This window comes from Macrotis lagotis, chromosome 8, assembly GCF_037893015.1.
Source record: "Macrotis lagotis isolate mMagLag1 chromosome 8, bilby.v1.9.chrom.fasta, whole genome shotgun sequence".
Classification (NCBI taxonomy): domain Eukaryota; kingdom Metazoa; phylum Chordata; class Mammalia; order Peramelemorphia; family Peramelidae; genus Macrotis; species Macrotis lagotis.
In genome coordinates this window covers 27,695,891-27,717,499 of record NC_133665.1, presented here as the reverse complement: position 1 = coordinate 27,717,499, position 21,609 = coordinate 27,695,891, and the positions used below count along the sequence as shown (strand labels likewise).

General features: G+C 34.1%; 2 protein-coding genes across 6 annotated transcripts in view; one reads left to right on the top strand and one right to left on the bottom strand.

Annotated features, from left to right (window-relative positions):
* Positions 1–21,609, bottom strand: part of KIF24 (kinesin family member 24) — a 117,109-nt gene that overhangs the window by 43,429 nt on the left and 52,071 nt on the right. For 3 of the 4 annotated variants that reach the window (XM_074196587.1, XM_074196586.1, XM_074196588.1), the window contains 4 exons: positions 9,612–10,263; positions 6,343–6,532; positions 4,278–4,375; positions 2,128–2,343 (listed from right to left, as the gene is read on the bottom strand). In XM_074196587.1, coding sequence (XP_074052688.1) covers positions 2,128–2,343; positions 4,278–4,375; positions 6,343–6,532; positions 9,612–10,263 — 1,156 coding nt within the window. Of the gene's footprint in view, positions 1–2,127; positions 2,344–4,277; positions 4,376–6,342; positions 6,533–9,611; positions 10,264–10,510; positions 10,652–21,609 lie in introns of all 4 variants that reach the window. The other variant, XM_074196589.1, reaches the window with a different exon arrangement.
* The window catches only part of NUDT2 (nudix hydrolase 2), an 83,240-nt gene that overhangs the window by 28,444 nt on the left and 33,187 nt on the right, over positions 1–21,609 (top strand). The gene's annotated exons all lie outside the window — the stretch shown is intronic.

Here is a 21,609-nt window from a genome sequence, read left to right as displayed (position 1 = left end):
TTCATATAATAAGGATTTTTTTTATAATAATGAGCTACTGCAATGATATGGAAGGGGGGGAGGCAAGGGGGAATGAGGGGACCTTCGCTCTCATCAGAGGTGGCTTGGAGAGGAAACAGCATATATATACTCAATGGGGTATAGACATCTAGAGTAAGAAGGAGAGAAGGGGGATGGGGGAAAGGGGGGGATGTGAGTGATGGAGGAGAGGGTGGACCGTGGAGCAGAGTGGTCAGATATAATACATTTTTTTTTTAACCTCTTGCAAGGGGCTGGGATTGGATGGCATGTCCAGGACCACAGGGCTGGGTGGTTGCTGGGCCTTAGGGGTGGTATGTGGGCTCAGGGCCTCTTGGCCCCAGGGCTGTTGATCAGTCTGTTGCCACTCAGCTACCTTACAGCACATTTAAGAAGAGGGACAGAGTGAAAGGAGAGAGAAAATAGAATATATCGTAGTGGGTAAGTATGAATGGAGGGAGTTGCGATCAGCAATGGCAACAGTAGAAAAATATGGAACTAGCTTTTGAGATGGACTTATCATAAAGAATGTGATCCAGCCGCGACAGAGCTGGTGGTGTTGAAATGGACTGAAGCACATTTTATTATTATTATTTTTTTGGGGGGGGGGTTTCAGGGCAAGTGGGGGTTGGGTGATTGTTGGGTCCCTGAGGCCAGATTTGAACCTGGGTGCTCCTAACTCCAGGGCCAGTGCTCTGTCCACTGTGCCACCTAGCTGCCCCTACTATTATTATTTTTTTAATTTTAGTTTTTTTCTCTTTTCCTTTATTGCTCATGAGGGTCTATATTTTTTGGGAAGAGGGGGTATTATGTTTAACTCTTAAACAAGAATATTTTAGTAATGTATAAAAAACATCATTTGAACAAAAACAAACAAATAAATTAAATAATGTGAGGAAGATCAACTTATATAGTTTTTCAGAATAATCAGAACAAGCTAGAAACTGTAGCTGATGCAATTTTAGAAGATAGAATAGATTAAGCTCCAAGAACTTTGTACAAATTGAAAAAGCCTTTACACTGCTTATTGGAAATGAGAATGGATCCAACCATTTTGGAACAATTTGAAATTTACCCAATAAGTTATTAAGCCGTTTATACCTTTTGACTCAGCAATATCACTATTAGGTTTGTTTCCCAAGGACTCAGATGTATTTACAGCAGCTCTCTATGGTGGCAAAGAACTGGAAATTGGGGTGATACCCATCAACTGGGGAATGTCTCAACAAGTTGTAGTATATGATTGTGAAATACTACTGTGCTAGAAGAAATGACAAGCTAGTTGATTTTAGAAAAACATGGAGACTCAGAATAATGAAGAGTGAAATGAGCAAAACCATGTTGTAAACAGTAATAGCACTATTACTTGAAGAATAACTGTGAATGACTAAGTCTTTTATTATAAATACTATAAAGAATCTATGAAGGTAAATACTATTCACCTCCAAAGAAAAAACTGATACAGATGAATAGTATGGTTTTACACATATACATACAGACACAGAAACACCAGACAGAGACACCCTTGACTTTAACAGTGGTCTTTTCTATTGAGAAAGGAAGAAAAAAAATCAAAAGAAAACTCAGAAGCACAGACAAATAAGAATTTCACTGAAGTGATGTGTAATATTTATTACTTTCAAAAAAAGTAAAGATTGTTGAAATGGAGATACACGATTTCATCTTTAATCTGCTTTTTGATTTGTATTGTTGGAAAGGTTTTTTTTGTCTTTTTGTATTTAAATTCCTTTCCAGTTCTATGGATACTCTTAATACTTTGGTCCTTCATCTTACAGATGAACAAAGGATCCAAAAGGGTGGAAATAACAAAAATCCTGAAAGGGTAATGACTTTACTAAGGTCACAAGTTGGTCAGTAGCATAGTCACAATCTCTAACTCAAATCTTTTGTCTTTAAACTCATTATTCCATTCCATCCAACATACATTTAATAAGTGCCCAGAGTATCCAAGGCAAAAGAAGACTTTGATTGTTTATATTTCCACCAGAAATAGCACTCTTACACAATACCATATTTAAAAAAAATGATTCAATTGAATTTCTATCCCTAATTGCAACAACTTTATGATAGTATGGTTATATAAGATACCTTTTTCTTCCATTTAGAAGATCATAAAGTTGTCCACAGTAGATCTCATAAAAACTAATCCACACAGAGAGGTCTCTCCTTGGCTGGACAAGGTCTATTTGCCTAAAGATGTCTTCAGCAGCAAGAGCATAGAGTCCTGGATTTTGATGAGTCCCTATCATGGTATAAGTCTTTCCAGCCCCTGTTTGTCCATATGCAAAGCAAGTGGCATTTCCTCTGTGAAAAGAATCAATAATTAATACATGAATTTGACTCAGTTATGCATGTTCTTAAACTACTAACTTCCATATAAATAACAAAAAGTGAGCTAGATATATGAAATATCTTTATAGAGTGGCTTATACTATAAATAATCCAAGAGGGAAAAAAAGAGTTCACAAAGCAGGATTATTTACAGAATAGACACTTTTTAAAAAAAGAGGAGGAAGGCACAAAGATTTGATTCAACCAACAAACACATTTATTATGCTTCCATCATAGGTCCAGTTAGGCATGGTCTTTGTCCTGAAGAGATTAGTCTGCTTGGGACATAAGATTCATGCTCAGGAAATAAATATAAATGAAATGAAATATAATCCAAATGCTAAATTCTGTGGTATTGTTTTAAAAAATTTTTTTTTAATTTTTATTTTAAGGCAATGGGATTAAGCAATAAGGCAATGGGGTTAAGTGAGGTATTGCCTTTCAAAAATCAGTTTATGAGCTAGAACATTTGGGGAAGACTTGGAAAAGGAATGCCTTGAGCCTAGGACTTTATGGAATGATAGGATTTGAAATAAAGGAGAGAAAGGTCAGTCCAGGCAAAATGGGAACATGGATCAAGGTCTCAGAGATAAGAATGAGTATGGTATACAACAAAGAGAAGTAATGGAAACTAGATTAAATAATTAATATGGGGTTACAAAAGGTTGCTAAGCAGGGAAATTTAGAATTGATAGGTAATATAAGTCTCTGCATAAATAACATTACACAATACCTATCTGCAGCAAAGGAAAGAAGAAAACCTTACCTGAAGCTAGGGAAGGAGACTAAAAAAGGCAAATATGGAAAATAAGAAAAAGTAAAATGACAACTGTGTCTATGCACTTCCTTGTGAGATGGGAAGGCTGTCTATTATTATCCTTATTTTCAGATGGGGAAATTGAGGCTGAGAGAAGAGATTTCCAAAGCCAACACATCTAATAAGTGGCAAAAGCAACATTAGATTCCTGGTCAAGACTCCAAATCTAATACATTTTCGACTCTACTGAATTTAAGATTGGATAATGATCCTTTTTTTTTTATTCGCCCCTATAATATCTAGTACTGTGTTCTGAAAATAGTAGGCATTCAATAAATTTTGCTAAGGTGACAGAAGAGCAGTTTTAAGAGGAACTGAAAATAGGCAGGGGAAGAAACAATTGGAGGTATATGGACACAAAAGCTAAATTTTGAAGAAAAGACAGTGTTCAAAGGGAGAACAAAGAAGTTTTTATAAGGTAATGTCCACAACAAATTCAGAACTGTTTAAAGAGTATAACCTTATTTTTTTATATATGGTCATGAAAGAAGTTCTCTCCATCCTACCACAAACAGAATCTAATGTCTCACTATTGAGTATCCTGCAATTTAATTCCAGCACACTTTTATTAATTCATGTTCCTAAACTCTCCTCCCTTATTGTATATAAGAAATGCAGAACTGCAAGACTACATATAAAACTTTCACCTACTTGGGACTTTAATAAATTTTTAAACATAATTATTGTACTTACTAATCTTAATCTGTGCTCTCATGAATACCCAAAGCCTGATTATAGAAATCTTTATTTAACAACAAGGATACATATTTCTAAATATCAAAATATCAGATTACATACAATTAATATTCCGATAAATTATGTTCTTTAAAACAACCTATATTTTCTTTTTGCTCTGAGAATCAAAATCACTCATGAATGAGAAAAAATTCAAATTTCTAGTTACTTATTAAAGTCCTATAAATATTGATATTGAATTTTCCCCACATAGTTTAATTTAAATAATCATTAAATTAAAATACAATAGACAGAAAATTCTCAATTCATGTTTTGTTCAATATGAAAAATGCCAATAGGATTCAAATAGAAAAATAATTTGTGAAAAGGAAAGAGAAACTGAGGGCTATCCTACCCTTTAAAAATATGCTGAATCAGTGGGTGAGTAGTCTTCATATATACATCTTGATTGGTACACGTCTCACCAAAGACTTCGTCAAAATAAAACACATGCTGAAAAATAAATTTTATTTTATAGGAAAATTAATATAATGGATTTTCTTCAACTAAACCAAAAAAAGTACCAAGTTTTAATTCATAATAATGATAATCAACCCATAGATAGCATAAGCAATCAGAAGCTAACAGATGACAATAAGTTAGGACAGAAGTAAAAATCATGGTATTAACTGCCAAATAAGGTCAAAAAAATTCCAAATGATCTAATGCCTAAGAGGTGATTAGAATGGCATTAGAAGAATTCTAGGACGGGGGAAGAATTCTCAGAAAAATTTTAAAGGATACAACAGATCTGGAAGTTATATATGGGTGCTTAAATAAGAACATTCCAAACTAGGTATGAAAAATTCTCAAAAGGGCTCATTTTAATCTTACATATTGCTCAGTCAATATAGGATTATCTCCCACCCTCCCACCACATTTTATGTTCTTAATAGTCATTTTGGCAAGGAATAGGAATTTCCCCACCCCATACTAAAATTATTTATTTGAAGTCTTCTGAGTTGGACATGAAATCCTTTTATGTGATCTCAATCAGCAACCTTGGATTTAGTTATTCCTCTGCCCATGATTCTCAGATCTACTATCTAGCTCTAAGCTCTCTCCCGAACTCTAGCTTCACATCTTCAAATGTCCATTTAACATCTCAAACTGATTGTCTCTTAGGCATTTTAAATTCAATGTGTTCAAAACTAAACTTTTATCTTTCCTTCCTAAGATCTTCCCATTTTCTATCTTTTCTATTTCTATGGAGGACACTATCATTTTCCCAAATCTTCCAACCTAGGTTAACTCTTCATTTTCACTGTCCCCCATCCCCATAAAAAATCTATTGTGAAGGTCTGTTGAGTTTATCTTTATAACATCTCTCACAACATTCCCCTTGTCTCCTCTTGCCACCACCCTGGTGCAGGTCCCTATCACCTCAAAACTAGGTTACTGTTAATAGCTTGTCAATTGATGTCTTGGCTGTCAAAATGATCTTCCTAAAGCATTTTACTAATCATGTCATCACCTCCAGAAACAAATTTTAAAATCATTCAAAACTTTTCATAGCCTAACCTCTTCTTAATTTTCCAGTCTTCTTTTAGCTTGCTCATCCCAACATACTGTACAAATAAATGATACTGGCCTCCATGTTGTTCCTTGCAAAAGTTATTTCAGGCTGCCTGCCTGCCATACTTGGCATTCTCTCCCTCTTCCCTTCCTCCTCCTGTATTCCCTGGTTCCAAGGTCCAGTTAAAGTCCTTCCTTACAGGAAGCCTTGCCTAATCTTCTTCAATGCAAGTGCCTTCCCTCTGCTGATTATCCCCTGTATAGATTTTGTTTGTTCAGAGTTTTTTTATGTTGCTTCTCCCATTAGTCTGGGAAGTTCTGGAGAGGAGGAACTGTTTCTTGTCTTTCTTCAGATTCTCAGAGCCACCACAATGCTGACAAATGCTTCCTGACTTGACCCACATGATATCCCTTTGATTTATTGAATTAATATCTTCATTTTTCTTATAAAAAAAGAATTAAGGCTTAGAGAGATTGACTTGCCCTTCAAGGTTAGATAAATACTGAACCTGAAATAGAATTCACAGGCTGCTACTTTTAGCCTGAAAAATGTGAAGTCTTATAGGGTAGAGAGTGGGAAACAAGGGGAATTTCAAATATGCAAAAGGCTGACATATGGCAGAGTGATTAAACATTCTGAATAGCAAGGGAGAACTTTCTAACAACTAAAGTCCAAAAATGGAACCTACTATTTTGTAATGTGATTTCTGATGCACATTAATGGATATATTTAAGGAGAACTATCTTGCAGGGAAGATATGAAGGATATTATTTCACTGGGTAAGAGATCCTCTTGAGTTCTTTCAATGATAAGATTCTAAGATACTCTAACAAAAAAGATCAAAGTTAATATTCTTTACAGCATAAATATAGATTAGTTCAAAATTTAAAAGGTAGCATCATACCTGTAGAATATATTGGGTAAGGTCAACTGCTTCTTTCTTTTCATAGACAAATAAAGTTTCGTTATCTTCTACAGTAATGATATTAATTTCTCCACGCCTTTCTTCCCTCATGCCTAAAGGGCGTTTCCGTACACAAACTCTGATTTTTTCAGTTTCAGTCCAAACATTATCCTCTTCTGAGATATTCTCTCTGAAACAAATTTTTAAATGATTTTCATTAAAAAGAAAAAAAATGTTAAAAGCTAACTAAATTTGATATTACAATTGTTAAATGATCCTAAAAGCAGCATCCATTTCTATTTTATCACCTTACACATGTTTAAGAATGATTGATTGGTAGTTTTGATGATGATGAATGCTATCTCTAAGTACAGGGTGTTCAGAGGTCTTATTGCAGATTTAAGTTTTAATAAGCAATAAAGTGTATTCATTCATTAATAATTTTATGGTTTAAAGCTTATTAACTAATAATTAATAAAGCTGACACTAATCTTAAAGCTGCATTAAGACTTCTGGACTACTCTGGACAAATTTGTTGAAGTACAAAAATTGAGATATCATAAAAGTGAAAACTGCTTTTGCTTCTGTTTCAAATACTTCAATAACTAAATTTGTCTGTAAATATGTTTAAATGTTATCCATCATCCATTCTTAATTGTGTTAATTGGTGATTTTGGTGTAATTCCTGACAAAGTACTGATAGATTTTAAATTTAGGGAATCAGAAGTAGAGTTCTTTCTGAAAAGCTTATTCATTCTTTAGGTTTAATAATTCATTTTGACTAATCTTTTTAACTTGGTTAAAAGTCTTTCTGCACCTCCATCTTTTAAAAGTCTCAATTCATATTTTATCTCCCTCACTATCCAATTATTCCCAAGAATTTTATTCTTCTCCTAACCATTTTTCTAATTTTTTTCCCATATAAAGTGACCAAACTTAATGAATTAGGACAGTATCAAAATTGTCAGTTTTCTGTCCCTCTGTGTCATTTTAATGTTCTTTTTTGATACGTTCTTCACTAGATCCTGCTTCTTTCTCCCTTCTCCCTTTCTTTTTCTATTATACAGTATCTGTCATACTTATTTACTAAATAAACAGCCCCAATTTTAGGTTTCTAAGGAGATTTCATAATTAGTTTCATCTTTCTCTCCTGATTCTACATTATAATCAAAAACATCTTTTTGTTTCCATTTCCTGGCAGTTTGGTTGGTAACCTTAATCTTAACAATAAGCATAAAACAAAACAAGGGTACTAGATATGAAATTCTATTTGAAACTATGGACCAATTTATTTTTACAAAGAAATTTATTTTAAAAGGAATTTCTATACAAATTAAAACAACACTTTTCAGATTGACTAATCTGATAGAAAAGAAAAATGATTTTGGATGAGATGTGGGAAAATTGGGACACTATTGCATTGTCGATGAAGTAATAAACTGATCCTACCATTCTGGAGAGCTATTTGAAACTGTATAAAACTGTGTATACCCTTTGAGTCAGCAATACTACTTACTGGGTTTATACCCCAAAGAGATCAAAAAAAGGGGAAAGGACTTATTTGTATAAAAATAGTTATGATAGCTCTTTTGTAGTGGCAAAGAATTGGACATTGACAAATTGAGGTATATGATCATAATAGAATATTACCACTGTGCTATAAGAAATGATGAACAGGATGACTTCAGAAAAAAACCTGGAAAAAACTTAAAATGAACTGATAAAAAACCAAGTGAGCAGAACCAAGAAAGCATTGTACACAGTAACAGCAATATTGTAATGATGATCAACTGTGAGTGATTTAGCTTTTCTCAGCAACACAACAATCTAAGATAATTAAGGACTCATGATGAAAAAGGCCATTCAACCTCCAGAGAAAGAACTACAGAAAAATACTATTTTTATTTTCTGCATTTTTTTCATATTTTTTTCTCCTTTGGGTCTATGTCTTTCACAAGATGACTAATATGGCATCATTTTATATAATTGAGTATTTTTTTTGGTGGTTTTTTAAGGCAATGAGGTTGAGTGACTTGCCCAAGGTCACACAGGCAATTTTTAAGTGTCTGAGACTAGATTTGAACTCAGATCCTCCTGACTCCAGGTGGTACTCTATCCATTGTGCCATGTATCTACCCTTTAATTCAGTATTTTTAACCTATATCAATTTACTGTCTCAGGAAATGAGAAGATGAGGGAGGGAGAAAATCTGAAACTCAAACTTTTAAAAAAAAAGAATGTTAAAAATTGTCTTTACATGTAGCTAGGGGGAAAATATTATTTAAAGAAAAAAGTTACTATTTAGAATGTATTTTCTATGATACTGTTAAGGAAGGGGGAAATAGTTGTTATTGCTTCATGTGACCTCTGAGTGTTCGAACTTTAAGCAAATGTGAAAATGATACATTCAAATTATACACTTGATAAAAATGACTGCACTCTATGCTTTCATTAACAATGGCTGTTCACCCAGGGCTGGAATAGCACAGGGTGTCTTCAATCAGGATTATGTTGGAGGCAAGCTGAACAAAGGACTATTTAGTTTAAATTAGTGCTAATTGTTATTTACTCTTATGTGTGATAAATGCCATAGGGCACTTTAAAAAGTGATAAATTGATATCCTAAGAAAAACTATGAGTTGCTTGGACTTCAAACTCTGCAGAAAGTCACCAGGTAACTCTTTATGCTAATCACACAGTTTTGCCCTTTCTGGAGGAGCATACTTATATTGTGCTTCACTGAACAATAGAAGGACCGCTAAATCAAGAATGAAAAAAACTTGACAGAAATACACACTCAAAGGTGTGGTGTTGCCAGCTTGTCCAGGTTTCCAGAGTTAATTGTTAAATTTTTAGTGTAAGTACTAATATCTTGGAAATCAGCAAATGCTGCAATCAGGGTTTGTTTTGTTGTCCTGTGGACTATTTAGACTTAAGAAAGCAATGAATAAAATTTGAACAATATAAACTTAAAAATTTCTGTTTTTGAAGAGTTGATTTTTAAACATTTACAGCACACTATTGAATACTGCCTGTATTTTGTAGATTCAAGAAAACTCCAATATGTTATGAATGCTCTCTTCGCATAGGGATTTTTATTTTTATAATATACCTATTTATTGCTTCAATTATGTATTACAGAAAATTAATAATAAAAAATAACTCTTTACATTTCCATAGTACTTGATAATTTGCAAAATACTAGACTTTGCTAGGAGAATGCTATCTGTCTTCAGCTAATCCAAAGAAAAATAAATAAAAATGATTACCTGACATAAGAATGAGGAACTCCATAATTATATCCAGAAATGTGAGTGACTCTTTGTATGGTAGGGACTTCAGTATCTCCCAAAAGTGGAGAAAGGCTGTTATTTGATGAAAACAAAGCTTCACTATTTGTTTCTGTTTGTACATCTATATCAGCAGCTAGGGCATTGGATGTTCTTGGCTTTTTATTATAATGGGTATCACCGGGCAAAATATGCTCTAGCATATCTATTAAATTGGGTTTGTGTTCAGCTGAACAGAAGTCTGACAGACAACATGTACCAAATGCAAAATCCTCAGCAGTTTGGTCTTTTTTGCCAACAAAAGTATCAAAGCACAGTTGCCTTCGAGGTCCTGATCTGGTTCCTTGAGGATGGACATGAAGGTTACTGATTGGAAGATCTCTCTGGATGCTTTTAGTGGTTTTATCTTCTTCCTGCATAATTTGAATGATTTTAATGAGTTGGAAGAGGCGCTTACGGTCATTCATATTATGGACTCCCAATCTGGAATAGTCTTTCATTGTAACTTTAGCTAATTCATCTATTTTCTGAAGGCCAAAGGCAGCAAAATGAGGGTAATATTTTCCAAGTTCTGCCTCACAAAGACATTCGTACAAGCATGATGCCATTATTGTGGGTTGATAGATTTTAACTGTGGAGAGAGAAAATGAAGCCATCCATATAACACACAGCATAGTAAACACTGTAACAACAACAAAAATCACACATATTTACAAAAGGGGATTATACCTCCTAAGATTTCAATAAGATATGATACTTCTGTAAAATGACCTATAAATTATATACTGCAGAGATAATTTGTATAGCAAATAGAATTTTTGAAAAAAAGATAAGTGTTTGCTCACACTGAGACAAGTACAAAGCCAGAAATCACTTACTTGTTTCTGAATACCTGCACTTGCAAGTTCTATCCAGTGAGTGACATGAAGTACTGAAACCGTCCCCTCAGCAACTGAATGTAACATGCCTAATTTTAGATGTTCAACTGAATGTCAAGACATGTGGTCCAACTGTTTCCCCTGATTAATGAACAAAGGGATAAGAATGTTTAAAATGGAGAACAGAATTTAATAGTAGAAAACAAGTGAGTTTTTAAGCTCACTTAAATACTTTTGTGGTACAGAAGGGATTGTCTATACAGAGTGGGGCAGGAAGGCACTGGAGTAGACAACCTCTAAGTAACTTCCATTATAAAAGAATCTCTAATTCTATTACTCATGGTATCTTTCATTCATGGAGTTAGAATCTCTTAACTATTATTAACCAACAAACCATCAGTGCCCAACCCTTCTTTAGGATGTCAAAGAAAATGTGATTTCATCAATCCCCATGGAGATTTGGACCCTTCTACAGCTTAGAAGAACTTTTAAATATGTTCCTGTGTACCCACCACCTCCCACCACACTAGCTGGTGATAAAGCTCTGAAAATTTCAACTAGCAAGGCTGATTCTCAAATGGATATAGAAACCACTGCTAGGTCTAAACTCATATGCTCAAAACTTTTTCCATTCTAGTAAGGCAGGCCAGAATTGGTGCTTGGTTGATGGGAACCCAAGCATGCCCTTGCAGCTGACTGAGGCAATGGACAGGCACTCAATCATCATCTAATGGTTTTGAATTAAGCACTGCACCAATGATTTAAAAAAAAACCCTATAAACAAAGGCAGCTAGGTGGCGCAGTGAATAAAGCACTGGCCCTGGAGTCAGGAGAATCTGAGTTCAAATTTGGCCTCAGACATTTAATAACCGCCTAGCTGTGTGACCTTAGGTAAGTCACTTAACCCCATTGCCTCGCAAAAACCAAAAAGAAAAAAGCTATAAACAGCTCACATGTCTGACAAATACAGAAAGGCTTAAGTGAGGTATGGTATGTAAATATTATCCTATAAGAAATGATAACTAAGAAAACTAGAAATAATATGGGATGAATAAAGAACAAAAGTAATATTCATTTCACATAACAGCAACCACATCCAGACAAATAAACAAAATGAAGGATCTGAGAGGCCATTTGGTCCAATCATATCTGAATATTCTAGTTCTTGAAGTTTTTCTCTGAATGCTCCAATTGGGGGCTCCTTCCACTTTTGAATAAATCCAAGTTAGGAAGTTTTTCCTTATACCAAGACTAAATCTGCTTCTCTGTATCTTCTAGTCTGCCTAGTAAAGTTAAGTAGAAAAGGTACTTTCTCTTTTAAAGGGAATACTTGAACACATTTACCCCATCTTCTTCCCAGTCTTCATTCAGTCTTCTCTTCTTGCTTCATACACATCACCAGCTCCTCTAACAGGTCTATGTGGTATGATCTCAAGGCCTTTCATGATCTTGAATACTTCATCCTCCTCTAGCTATTATTCTCCAGCTAAGGTAGTTCATTCTAAAATGTACCTCAGAACTAAACACAATATTCTAGAGGTGATTTGACCAGGATGAAAGAACATTTATCTTTTAGTCCTTTAATCTCATTAAAAGTTAATATGCACTGATTTAACAAACCTTAAATATAAGTCTGTGGTTGTTGTTGGTTGTTAACATTTTAATAGTAAAGAAAAATAAATAAAAACATCATAATGATGAAGCATATCCTCATTCTATTGATAATAAATATGAATATACTAGAAAAAGTAAAAACTGCAATTCTATTTCTAAAATAACTGCTCATCAATTACCTACTATCCTATTAAGTCTAGGTGTCCACATATATCATTTACAGTGGGGCTTAAGTGATGAGGAATAGGGTGGCCTTACTCTTCATATGTAGGGCAAGGATGATCTTTGAAAGTCTGAAATAGTTGCATGGGAGTCATCATGCCTCTAATTACACGCCTGAGCTCCTAGATATTTTCTCAATGTCATGCATGTTTAAAAAGCAAACAAAAACAATTGTCACTATTGCTAACATCTAATCCTTTCTCTGCTTCTTTCATATAAAACTTCACAAAATAATGACAAAGCTCACTTTATAACAACTTTTAAAAATTAATTCTTCAATTATCAAGCATTTATTTATTTGTATGTTTATTTATTTTTTAACAAATTTTTATAGTCAATGATTTCCATACTATCCATGTCCAAAAAGGTGTGTCAGGAAACTGGTAGCACTCTTCACCATTGGTCCTCTGGAATCAGCAACTTTCTAAAAATATCTTTATTACTGATTAAAGATATGTATCAGAGACTAGAAAAAAAGAATCATAAACCATGAAACTCAATAATCAAGAGTTCTATAAATTGGAAAACACAAGTTACTTAGGAGAGAACTCACTGTTTTATTAAAAATGAATAGGAAAGCATTATATTAAGATTATAGTTAGTAGGGCAGAAACTTGGATTAGACCAACACCTCACACGCTACAACAAGAGAAGATCAAAATGGATATAGGATTTAGACATAAAACAATATTATAAGCAAACTAGGAGATCAAGGAAAAGTTTACCTGTCAGATTTATAGAAAGGGAAGCAGTTTATGACCAAGAAGAGATGGAGAACATCATTAAAAACAAACTAGATAATTTTGATTACATTAAATTAAAAAGCTTTTGCATAAACAAAATCACTGTAACCAAGATCAAAAGAAATATAATAAATTGGGAAACAATTTTTACAACTAGTATTTCTGACACAGGACTCATTTCCAAAATATACAGAGAACTGAGTCAAATTTTTAATAAAACAAGCCATTCCCCAATTGACAAATGGTCAAAGGATATGCAAAGGTAATTTACAGATGAGGAAATCAAAGCAATCCATAGTCATATGAAAAATTGCTCTAAATCATTACTTATTAGAGAAATGCAAATTAAAACCTCTCTGAGGTACCACCTTACACCTTTCAGACTGGCCAATATGACCAGAAAGGACAATGATCAATGTTGGAAGGGATGTGGAAATCAGGACACTAATACATTTCTGGTGGAGCTGTAAACTCATCCAGCCTTTCTGGAGAGCAATTTGGAATTATGCCCAAAGAGCAACAAAAATGTGCATACCCTTTGATCCAGTAATACCACTGTTGGGTCTATACCCTGAAGAGATTATAAAAAAGGGGCAAAATATCACTTGTACAAAAATATTTATAGCAGCCCTGTCTGTGGTGGCAAAGAATTGGAAATTAAGTGAATATCCTTCAATTGTGGAATAGCTTAACAAATTGTGACACATGTATGTGATGGAACACAATTGTTCTATTAGAAGCCAGGAGGGATGGGAATTCAGGGAAGCCTGAAAGGATTTGCATGAACTGATGCTGAGTGAGATGAGCAGAACCAGGAAAACATTGTATACCCTAACAGCAACATGGGGATGATGATCAACTTTAATGGATTTGCTCATTCCATCAGTGCAGCAAGTGGGGACAATTTTGGGGTATCTGCAATGTAAAATATCATCTGTATCCAGAGAAAGATTTGTGGACTTTGAACAAAGACTATTACCTTTAATTTATTTATTTATTTCAGGTTTTTGCAAGGCAAATGGGGTTTAAGTGGCTTGCCCAAGGCCACACAGCTAGGTAATTATTAAGTGTCTGAGACCGGATTTGAACCCAGGTACTCCTGACTCCAAGGCCGGTGCTTTATCCACTATGCCACCTAGCCGCCCCTATTACCTTTAATTTAAAAAAAAAAAGTTATCTTATGTAATTTTGCTATCTCTTTTCTTCCTTAAGGATATGGTTTTTCTCTCATCACATTCAACTTAGATCAATGTATACCATAGAAACAATGTAAAGACTAACAGACTGTCTTCTGTGGGGGGGGGGGTGAGAAGCAAGATTAGGGGAAAAATTGGGAAATTCAAAATAAATAAAATCTTTCTCTTATTACAAAAAAATAAAATCTTTCTCTTATTACAAAAAAAGATTATACCTACACCTTACACCATATTCCATAAAATATTCTTTTTTTGGGGGGAAGGGTTGCAAGGCAGTGGGGTTAAGTGGACACTTGGTTCCTTGTTCCCAGACAACACCATTTAGTACTAGACTTAGTGCAGATACCTGCTCAGTTTTAGCCCTATTGTAGCTAAGGTGATCCACTAGCCTCAGCATTTCCAGCACCAAAGATTGCAGGCATGTACTACCAAACTTGGTTCAATTCTTGCAATAAGATGTTATTACAAGATAGAAAACAAAATTTAAAAGCACCCTAAGTATATGATTTGTTTTACTAGCAAAAGATGAAATTTATTCAGTTACTACTTCACAAGTGGACAAATTTCACTAATATCACCATCAAAGGATGAATCAGAGACACCTTCTATAATAACAAAAAAAAAATTAAGGAAGAGTAGGCACCATGTTGACAAGTCATCCAAGAAAAATAGGGGACAGCTGAATATGGAATTTTTTTTAATGGAAAGCTAAAGTAGACTAGACAGGAATTGGAGGAGCAGTCGTACTTTTAGAGCTTGCCAAAAATTGACTGAGGGTGATCCAATATAGTTACTGACAACTGGGAAAACAACTGTTGATAACAGAACATGCTGGCAGATGCTAATAGCAGTAAGGTCACCCAATCTTTGTGAATAGGTATTATAACACACACACACACACACACACACACACACACAGAAAACAAAAAAAAGCCATTAAAACTCAACAAAAGGGAGTTGACCTTCCACTACAATATAATGTGTGGTAAAAAAAAATTTGTTTTTAGTCACATTTGTACATAAAAAGACTTAGAACTACCAAGTGCAATATGATGAATTAATAAGACTGACCTTCTTAATCTTTGTCTAATCTTACCCTTAAACACTTAAAAGTTCAAAATTAACACATATATTAAGTTCTGAGATTAACAATTTCCAACACAAAGAACTCAACTAAGACTGTTCTATCATAACTCAAGTTTTAATTCCATGAAATACAGATGCATTTCAATTTAACTTATCAAAAACAACCAGAAAGATCAAAATAGCTAAGAAGAGTTGAAAGAAAAAATTTATTAAAATCCACAGTCATAGTCTGAGATTGAGCAACAGCTGACCAACTTCATGTAACAGTGAAAAAGTCACACAGGTGACTAGGAGGCAATCAGGAGTGATAGCAACTCAGCCCAGAGACTAGGAGCTGCTCAACCCAGCTTAGCTACCATCCAGCTCTGGGAAAGAGTCCACCAGTGCAAAAACTCAGTTTGAAAACATCCAGTAGATCAGTGATACTAGGAAATTTTTTTTTTTAGGTTTTTGCAAGGCAAATGGGGTTAAGTGGCTTGCCCAGGGCCACACAGCTAGGTAATTATTAAGTGTCTCAGGACAGATTTGAACTCAGGTACTCCTGACTCCAGGGCCAGTGCTCTATCCACTGTACCACCTAGCCATCCCAGGAATATTTTTTAAAGATTAATTTATATTTAAGATAAAATTTTCAAAAATAATTATAAGTTTGAACAAAAACCAAACATTATTACCTTCAATTTAGAAAAAAAAACACCATTATCTTATTATGTAATTTTTCTATCTCTGATACTTTATTTTTCTTCCTTAAGGATATGATTTCTCTCTCATCACATTCAACTGAGATCAATGTATACCATGGAAACAATGTAAAGATTAACAGACTGTCTTCTGTGGGGGGTAGGGGGAGGGAAGCAAGAATGGGGAGGGGAAGTTGTAAAACTCAAAACAAAAATCTAGATTTAAAAAAAAATAACTATATTAATTTTGGAAAAATTTACTTTAAGAGTTAACAGAACTGATTCTTCCTCAGCAATTAATGGGGTGTCATTGTGTGTGTGTGTGTGTGTGTGTGTGTGTGTGTGTGTGTGTATTTTTTATAATAGAGGCTAATATTTATATTAACTGGTGCAGTGGAAAGAGCACCAGGCCTGGCTGAAGTCAGAAGACCTGAGTTCTAATCTGAATTCAGGCACGAGCTGTGTGACCACTAGGAAAGTTTTTGACGAGCAGATTTCCAATTTAACAAATTTTCCTAAATAATATTTTATTTTCCCCCAGTTACATGTAAATACAATTTATAACATTCATTTTTTTTAAATTTTCAGTTCCAAATGTCCTCTCCCTTTCAGTTACCTCCCTCCCCTCCCTGAGCCATTAAGCAATTTGACATAGGTTGTGTATGTTCAATCAAGCAACACATGCCATCATATTATTCATGAACTCAATTTATTAAACATCTGCTATGTTACAAGTTCCTGTATTATGTTACAAGTTCCTATGCTAAGCTTTGATGGTACAAAACTAGTTATGAAAAGGCAGCTTTAGCCTCAGGGAGCAGGCCTCACTGTCAAGAAAATCTTATGTTCAGTGGCAGCTACGTGGCACAGTAGATACAGCACCAGAACTGGAGCCTGAATTCAAATGTAGCCTGAGATACTTGATACTTACTAGCTATGTGACCTTGGGCAAGTCACTTGACCCCATTGCCCCACAACCCCCCCCCCCAAGCAAACATGTTCAAATTCCATCTTGGACACATTTGGTTGGATGAAAATTTCCTTGGTTTCAGGCAAGTATCTTATATTCTCAGTTGGAGACAACTGTAGATCTGCATTGATAAAGAGTTTCCTTACCCAGAATTCCCATAGAAATGCAATCATGTTTGAACAACAAAAAAGATATGAAACAAAACCTTGCCCTTACAATCTAACAGAAAGCAAAGAGATGTGATCTGCTTTCCTCTTCCATCCTTGTCTAGCCCCCTATCTATACTAAACCATGTTTGCAGGTTTGTAGTAGTCTGACAAGAATATATATCTAACTGCTATCTCTACTTCTGTATCTTGCTTGCTCACAATACCGCCCCCCCCATACTATAAAAACCCTGTTCTCTGGACACTCGGTGCTATGCGATTTGAGGGAAAATGTAACTCTGTATAGTCAGGTAATAAATCTCCAAAACTTAACAAATTTTGGTCTCTGTCTCGCTCTTTGGGTTCTGCAATGTCAAGGGAATTTTTTTTTTGCAAGGCAAACAGGGTTAAGTGGCTTGCCCAAGGCCACACAGCTAGGTAATTATTGAGTGTCTGAGGCCTTATTTGAACTCAGGTACTCCTGACTCCAGGGCAGGTGTTCTATCCACTGCGCCACCTAGCCACCCCAAGGGAATTCTTAAGAAAAAAACAGAAGTAAATTGCCGCGTTTTAGTCACAATTTCATAGTCATGGAATTGATTCAGAAATATAAAGAATTCAAAACTAACTTAGCAGGATAAAAAATATTAAATAGTTTCCCTTTTTAAGTTTACCAACATCTTTATTTTTACTCAAAACATTTCAAATGTATTTCTGGAAAGTTACAAATATAAATTTTAACCATTTTCCCATATTAATGTGCTAGGTAAAAGTTAACATACTGCTAATGTATAATGTGCTTAATATATTTTGTGTTTTTTAATCTACCAAGGAGTTTTTTTGTATTTCAATAATAAACTACTCTTTCTTTTTCATACTGCAAAAGAGAGAACAAGTGTGAAGTGCTGGGTCAGGAGCTCAAGGTGTGCTGATTCAAATCTAGAACTATTTTCACTATATCACATAAGTTGTTGTCATGCTATATGTCTTCTGCATAGAGTTATGTAGACATGTTGCCTCTATTATTAAATGTGTATTCCTTTAAGGTAGGGGGTGCTTCACTTTTGTCTTTTTCCAGTATGCAGCACAATTTTTCAAACACAGTAAATGTTTGTTGGTTAATTTGTTCTACTTCCTCTGTTTAGAAGAGTATCTTTATATTCTGAAGAGTAGTCTTGTCTCCATAAAAAAGCAAAATAATGTGACTTATACATAATCACAATTAGCTTTTTTTTTTTAATTTTTGTAAGGCAATGGGGTTAAAGTGGCTTGCCCAAGGCCACACAGCTAGGTAATTATTAAGTGTCTGAGGCTGAATTTGAACTCAGTTACTCCTGACTCCAGGGCTGGTGCTCTATCCACTGTGCCATCTAGTTGCTCCCACAACTAGCTTTTATTTAAAATGTCAGATTTGATTACTGAGGGAAAATGGCAAAGAAGAAATAAAACTATCTGTTGTTAACATGATGGCTTGTTTAGATTATACTAGGTAATCAGCAAAAGAAACTAACTGAAACAATAGTTTCTAAAAAATCAATAATTTTTTTATATGTAACAAGTTTCCAACAGTAAAACACATTAAAATAACTACAAAATGCATAAAATGCAGAGGAGTATGTCAAAGCATACTAAACTCTAATATGGATTCAATTACAAAGTGCTCCTTGAAGAGATAAAGAACAATTTCAATAGCTGGAGGGTTATATTAGGAGCACATGATTGGCCCAAGCCAATATAATAAAAATTACAACACTACAACAGTTTACATATAAGTTTTAACACGAAAAAAATCAAGAGGGATACTTTATAGAATCTGATCAAATAAAATTCATTTGCAAGAAGACAATATCCAGAAAAAGGGTTCTTAACCTGGGATCTATGGATCCCTTATGGAGTTTGTGGATCGGGGGAAAAAAAATTACATCTTTATTTCAATATAATTTATTTCCTTTGTAATCTTATACATTTTATTTTACACATCTAAAAATGTTATTCTAAGTACCTCACAAGATTTTCAAAGAGGTTATGCCCCCAAAATTTAAGAAATGCCTGAATTCTAGAATATCAAGGAGAAATAATGAAAGAGTAAGAATAGCACTTCCAAGATCTCAAACTATCTTATACAGTAGCAGACATCAATACAATTTTATACTGATTTAAAAATAGTGAAGTAGATACTAGAACCAACTAGGAAAAAAGGGAGAAATTCAACAGACCAGTTCGAAAACAAACTACACAAGGAAAGGTTTGATAACTTCTGGGAAAACTGCAAAGAAGTCTAGCAAAAGTTAGATTTAGACTATTATCTTATGCCATGTTACATAATAAATTCAAAATGCATATGATCCAAATATTAAAGATCATACCATTAAAAAATTAGAAGAGGAGATTATGTCTTTTGCAGTTAGGGGTTGAAGATATAATAATTTTAATTAAAAAAAAGGAAAAGAGGCAATCACAAAAGATCAAGTAGATAATACTGATTATAGGTAATTGAAAAGTTTCTATACAAACAGAAGTAATTCATTTATGATAAGAAAAGAAATCATTCAATGGGAAAAAACTCTGTATTAAAGTTCTCAGAAGGGTTTGGTAATTAAATAGGATAATAAACAGAAATATCTTTTGATTTGTTCATATATATATGAACAAAAGTCATTCTCCATAGAAAAATGGTAAAGGACTATGAAAACACAGTTCTCAAAAGAAAAATGACAATTAACACCCATATGAAAAGATATTCCAAATCACTAATAAAAGAAACAACTGTGGTTCCATCTCACATTTACCAAGTTGGTAAAGATGACAAAAGACAGAAATAATGTCAGTGGGAATGAGAGGCATTGTAATACTGAAGATAACTACAACCATTCAAAAAAGCAATTTGGAATTATGCAAATAAAATGATTACAATATCCAGATCCTTTGTCCAGGAGATTCCACTTCTAAGCGTATATTCCCATAAGGAGGTCACTAAAAAAAAGCACCAAATCTGCTAAAATATTTCTAACAGCCCTTTGTGCTGTAGCAAAGAACTGAAAACAAAGTAAATGTTCATTAAGTGAGGAATGGCTAAATAAATAATGGCATATATTATTATGCTGAATATGATGAAAACAAAAAAACCCGAAAAGATCTGCAAGAATTGCAAAATGAAGGAAAGCAAAAGAAAACAATATATACAAATATCACAACAGTGTAAATATAAAGAGCCACTATCACAAAACAAATGAAAATTAATGTCACAGATTTACAAGTAATAAGCTTGGCTCCAAAGAAGAAAGCTGGCACTTAAATGCAACCAGACAACAACTCCTTTGCAGAAATGAAGAGGTCCTCAGATATGGTGCTCTGAATATAGAGTCAGGGTTTATGTGGACAGGGGATGTGTTGATCAGTTTATCAATTTTTTTTCTTATTCTTTGCTCCTTGAAAACATATTGAGTGCAGTTAGGTGGCACAGTGAATAGAGCACCAGCCCTGAAGTCAGGAGGTCCTGAGTTCAAATTCGATTTCAGAAACTTAGTGATTACCTAGTGACCTGGGCAAGTCACTTACCCCACTGCCTTGCCAAAAAAAAAAAAACAAAAAAAAAACTACCTTTAAATGTAATTGGGGAAAAGTAAAGAAAAATTAAAAAAAAATTTGTCATTTGGGATGAGTCTTTAGGAAGGGATATACAGAGAAAAATAAAAATCTATTTTTTAAAAATGTAAGATTTTGTGTTGGGAGTAACATCTACAACAGGAATAACAAGAAATTTCAGTCAAAATTTGACAGAAGAAAACACAAAGAATGTGTCTATAAACCAATTATCCTTTATTAAGGAATTCTTTATCTCAAATATAACAAATAAATCTATTTATGATATCTCCTCAACAGAAAAAGTAACTGATATTAGACAGCTGATTAAGACAACAGCTGTAAAGGTACTGGAAATTCTCAATATGTAAGTTCTCATGAATATCTGTGGCCTTGGATATTAAAAAATAAGTATCAAATCATATTTCTTGTCTGAATTTTGCTTCTAAGGTTATTACATCTCTAAAACATCTTTGAAAGATTGCTCTATTATGAAACTAAAAAGGTAATTTTTAAATGAGTTTATAGTCACTTATCTCAAGTTTTTTTCCCCTTACCTTTTCTTACTCTCTCTTTTTTTGCAAGGCAATGGATGGGGATTAAGTGGCTTGCCCAAGGCCACACAGCTAGGTAATTATTTAGTGTCTGAGGCTGGATTTGAACTCAGGTACTTTTGACTCCAGGGCTGGTGCTCTATCCACTGTGCCACCTAGCCGCCCCCTCCCTTACCTTTTCTTGACCTAAAAGTGAAATCATGAGGAAATTAGAATTATGCTTTTGGAGTAGTAGAAATGATAAGAGAAATTACATCAATATAGTACATGTATTTTTAGAGCTTAGATATATCAAAATAAGAGTAG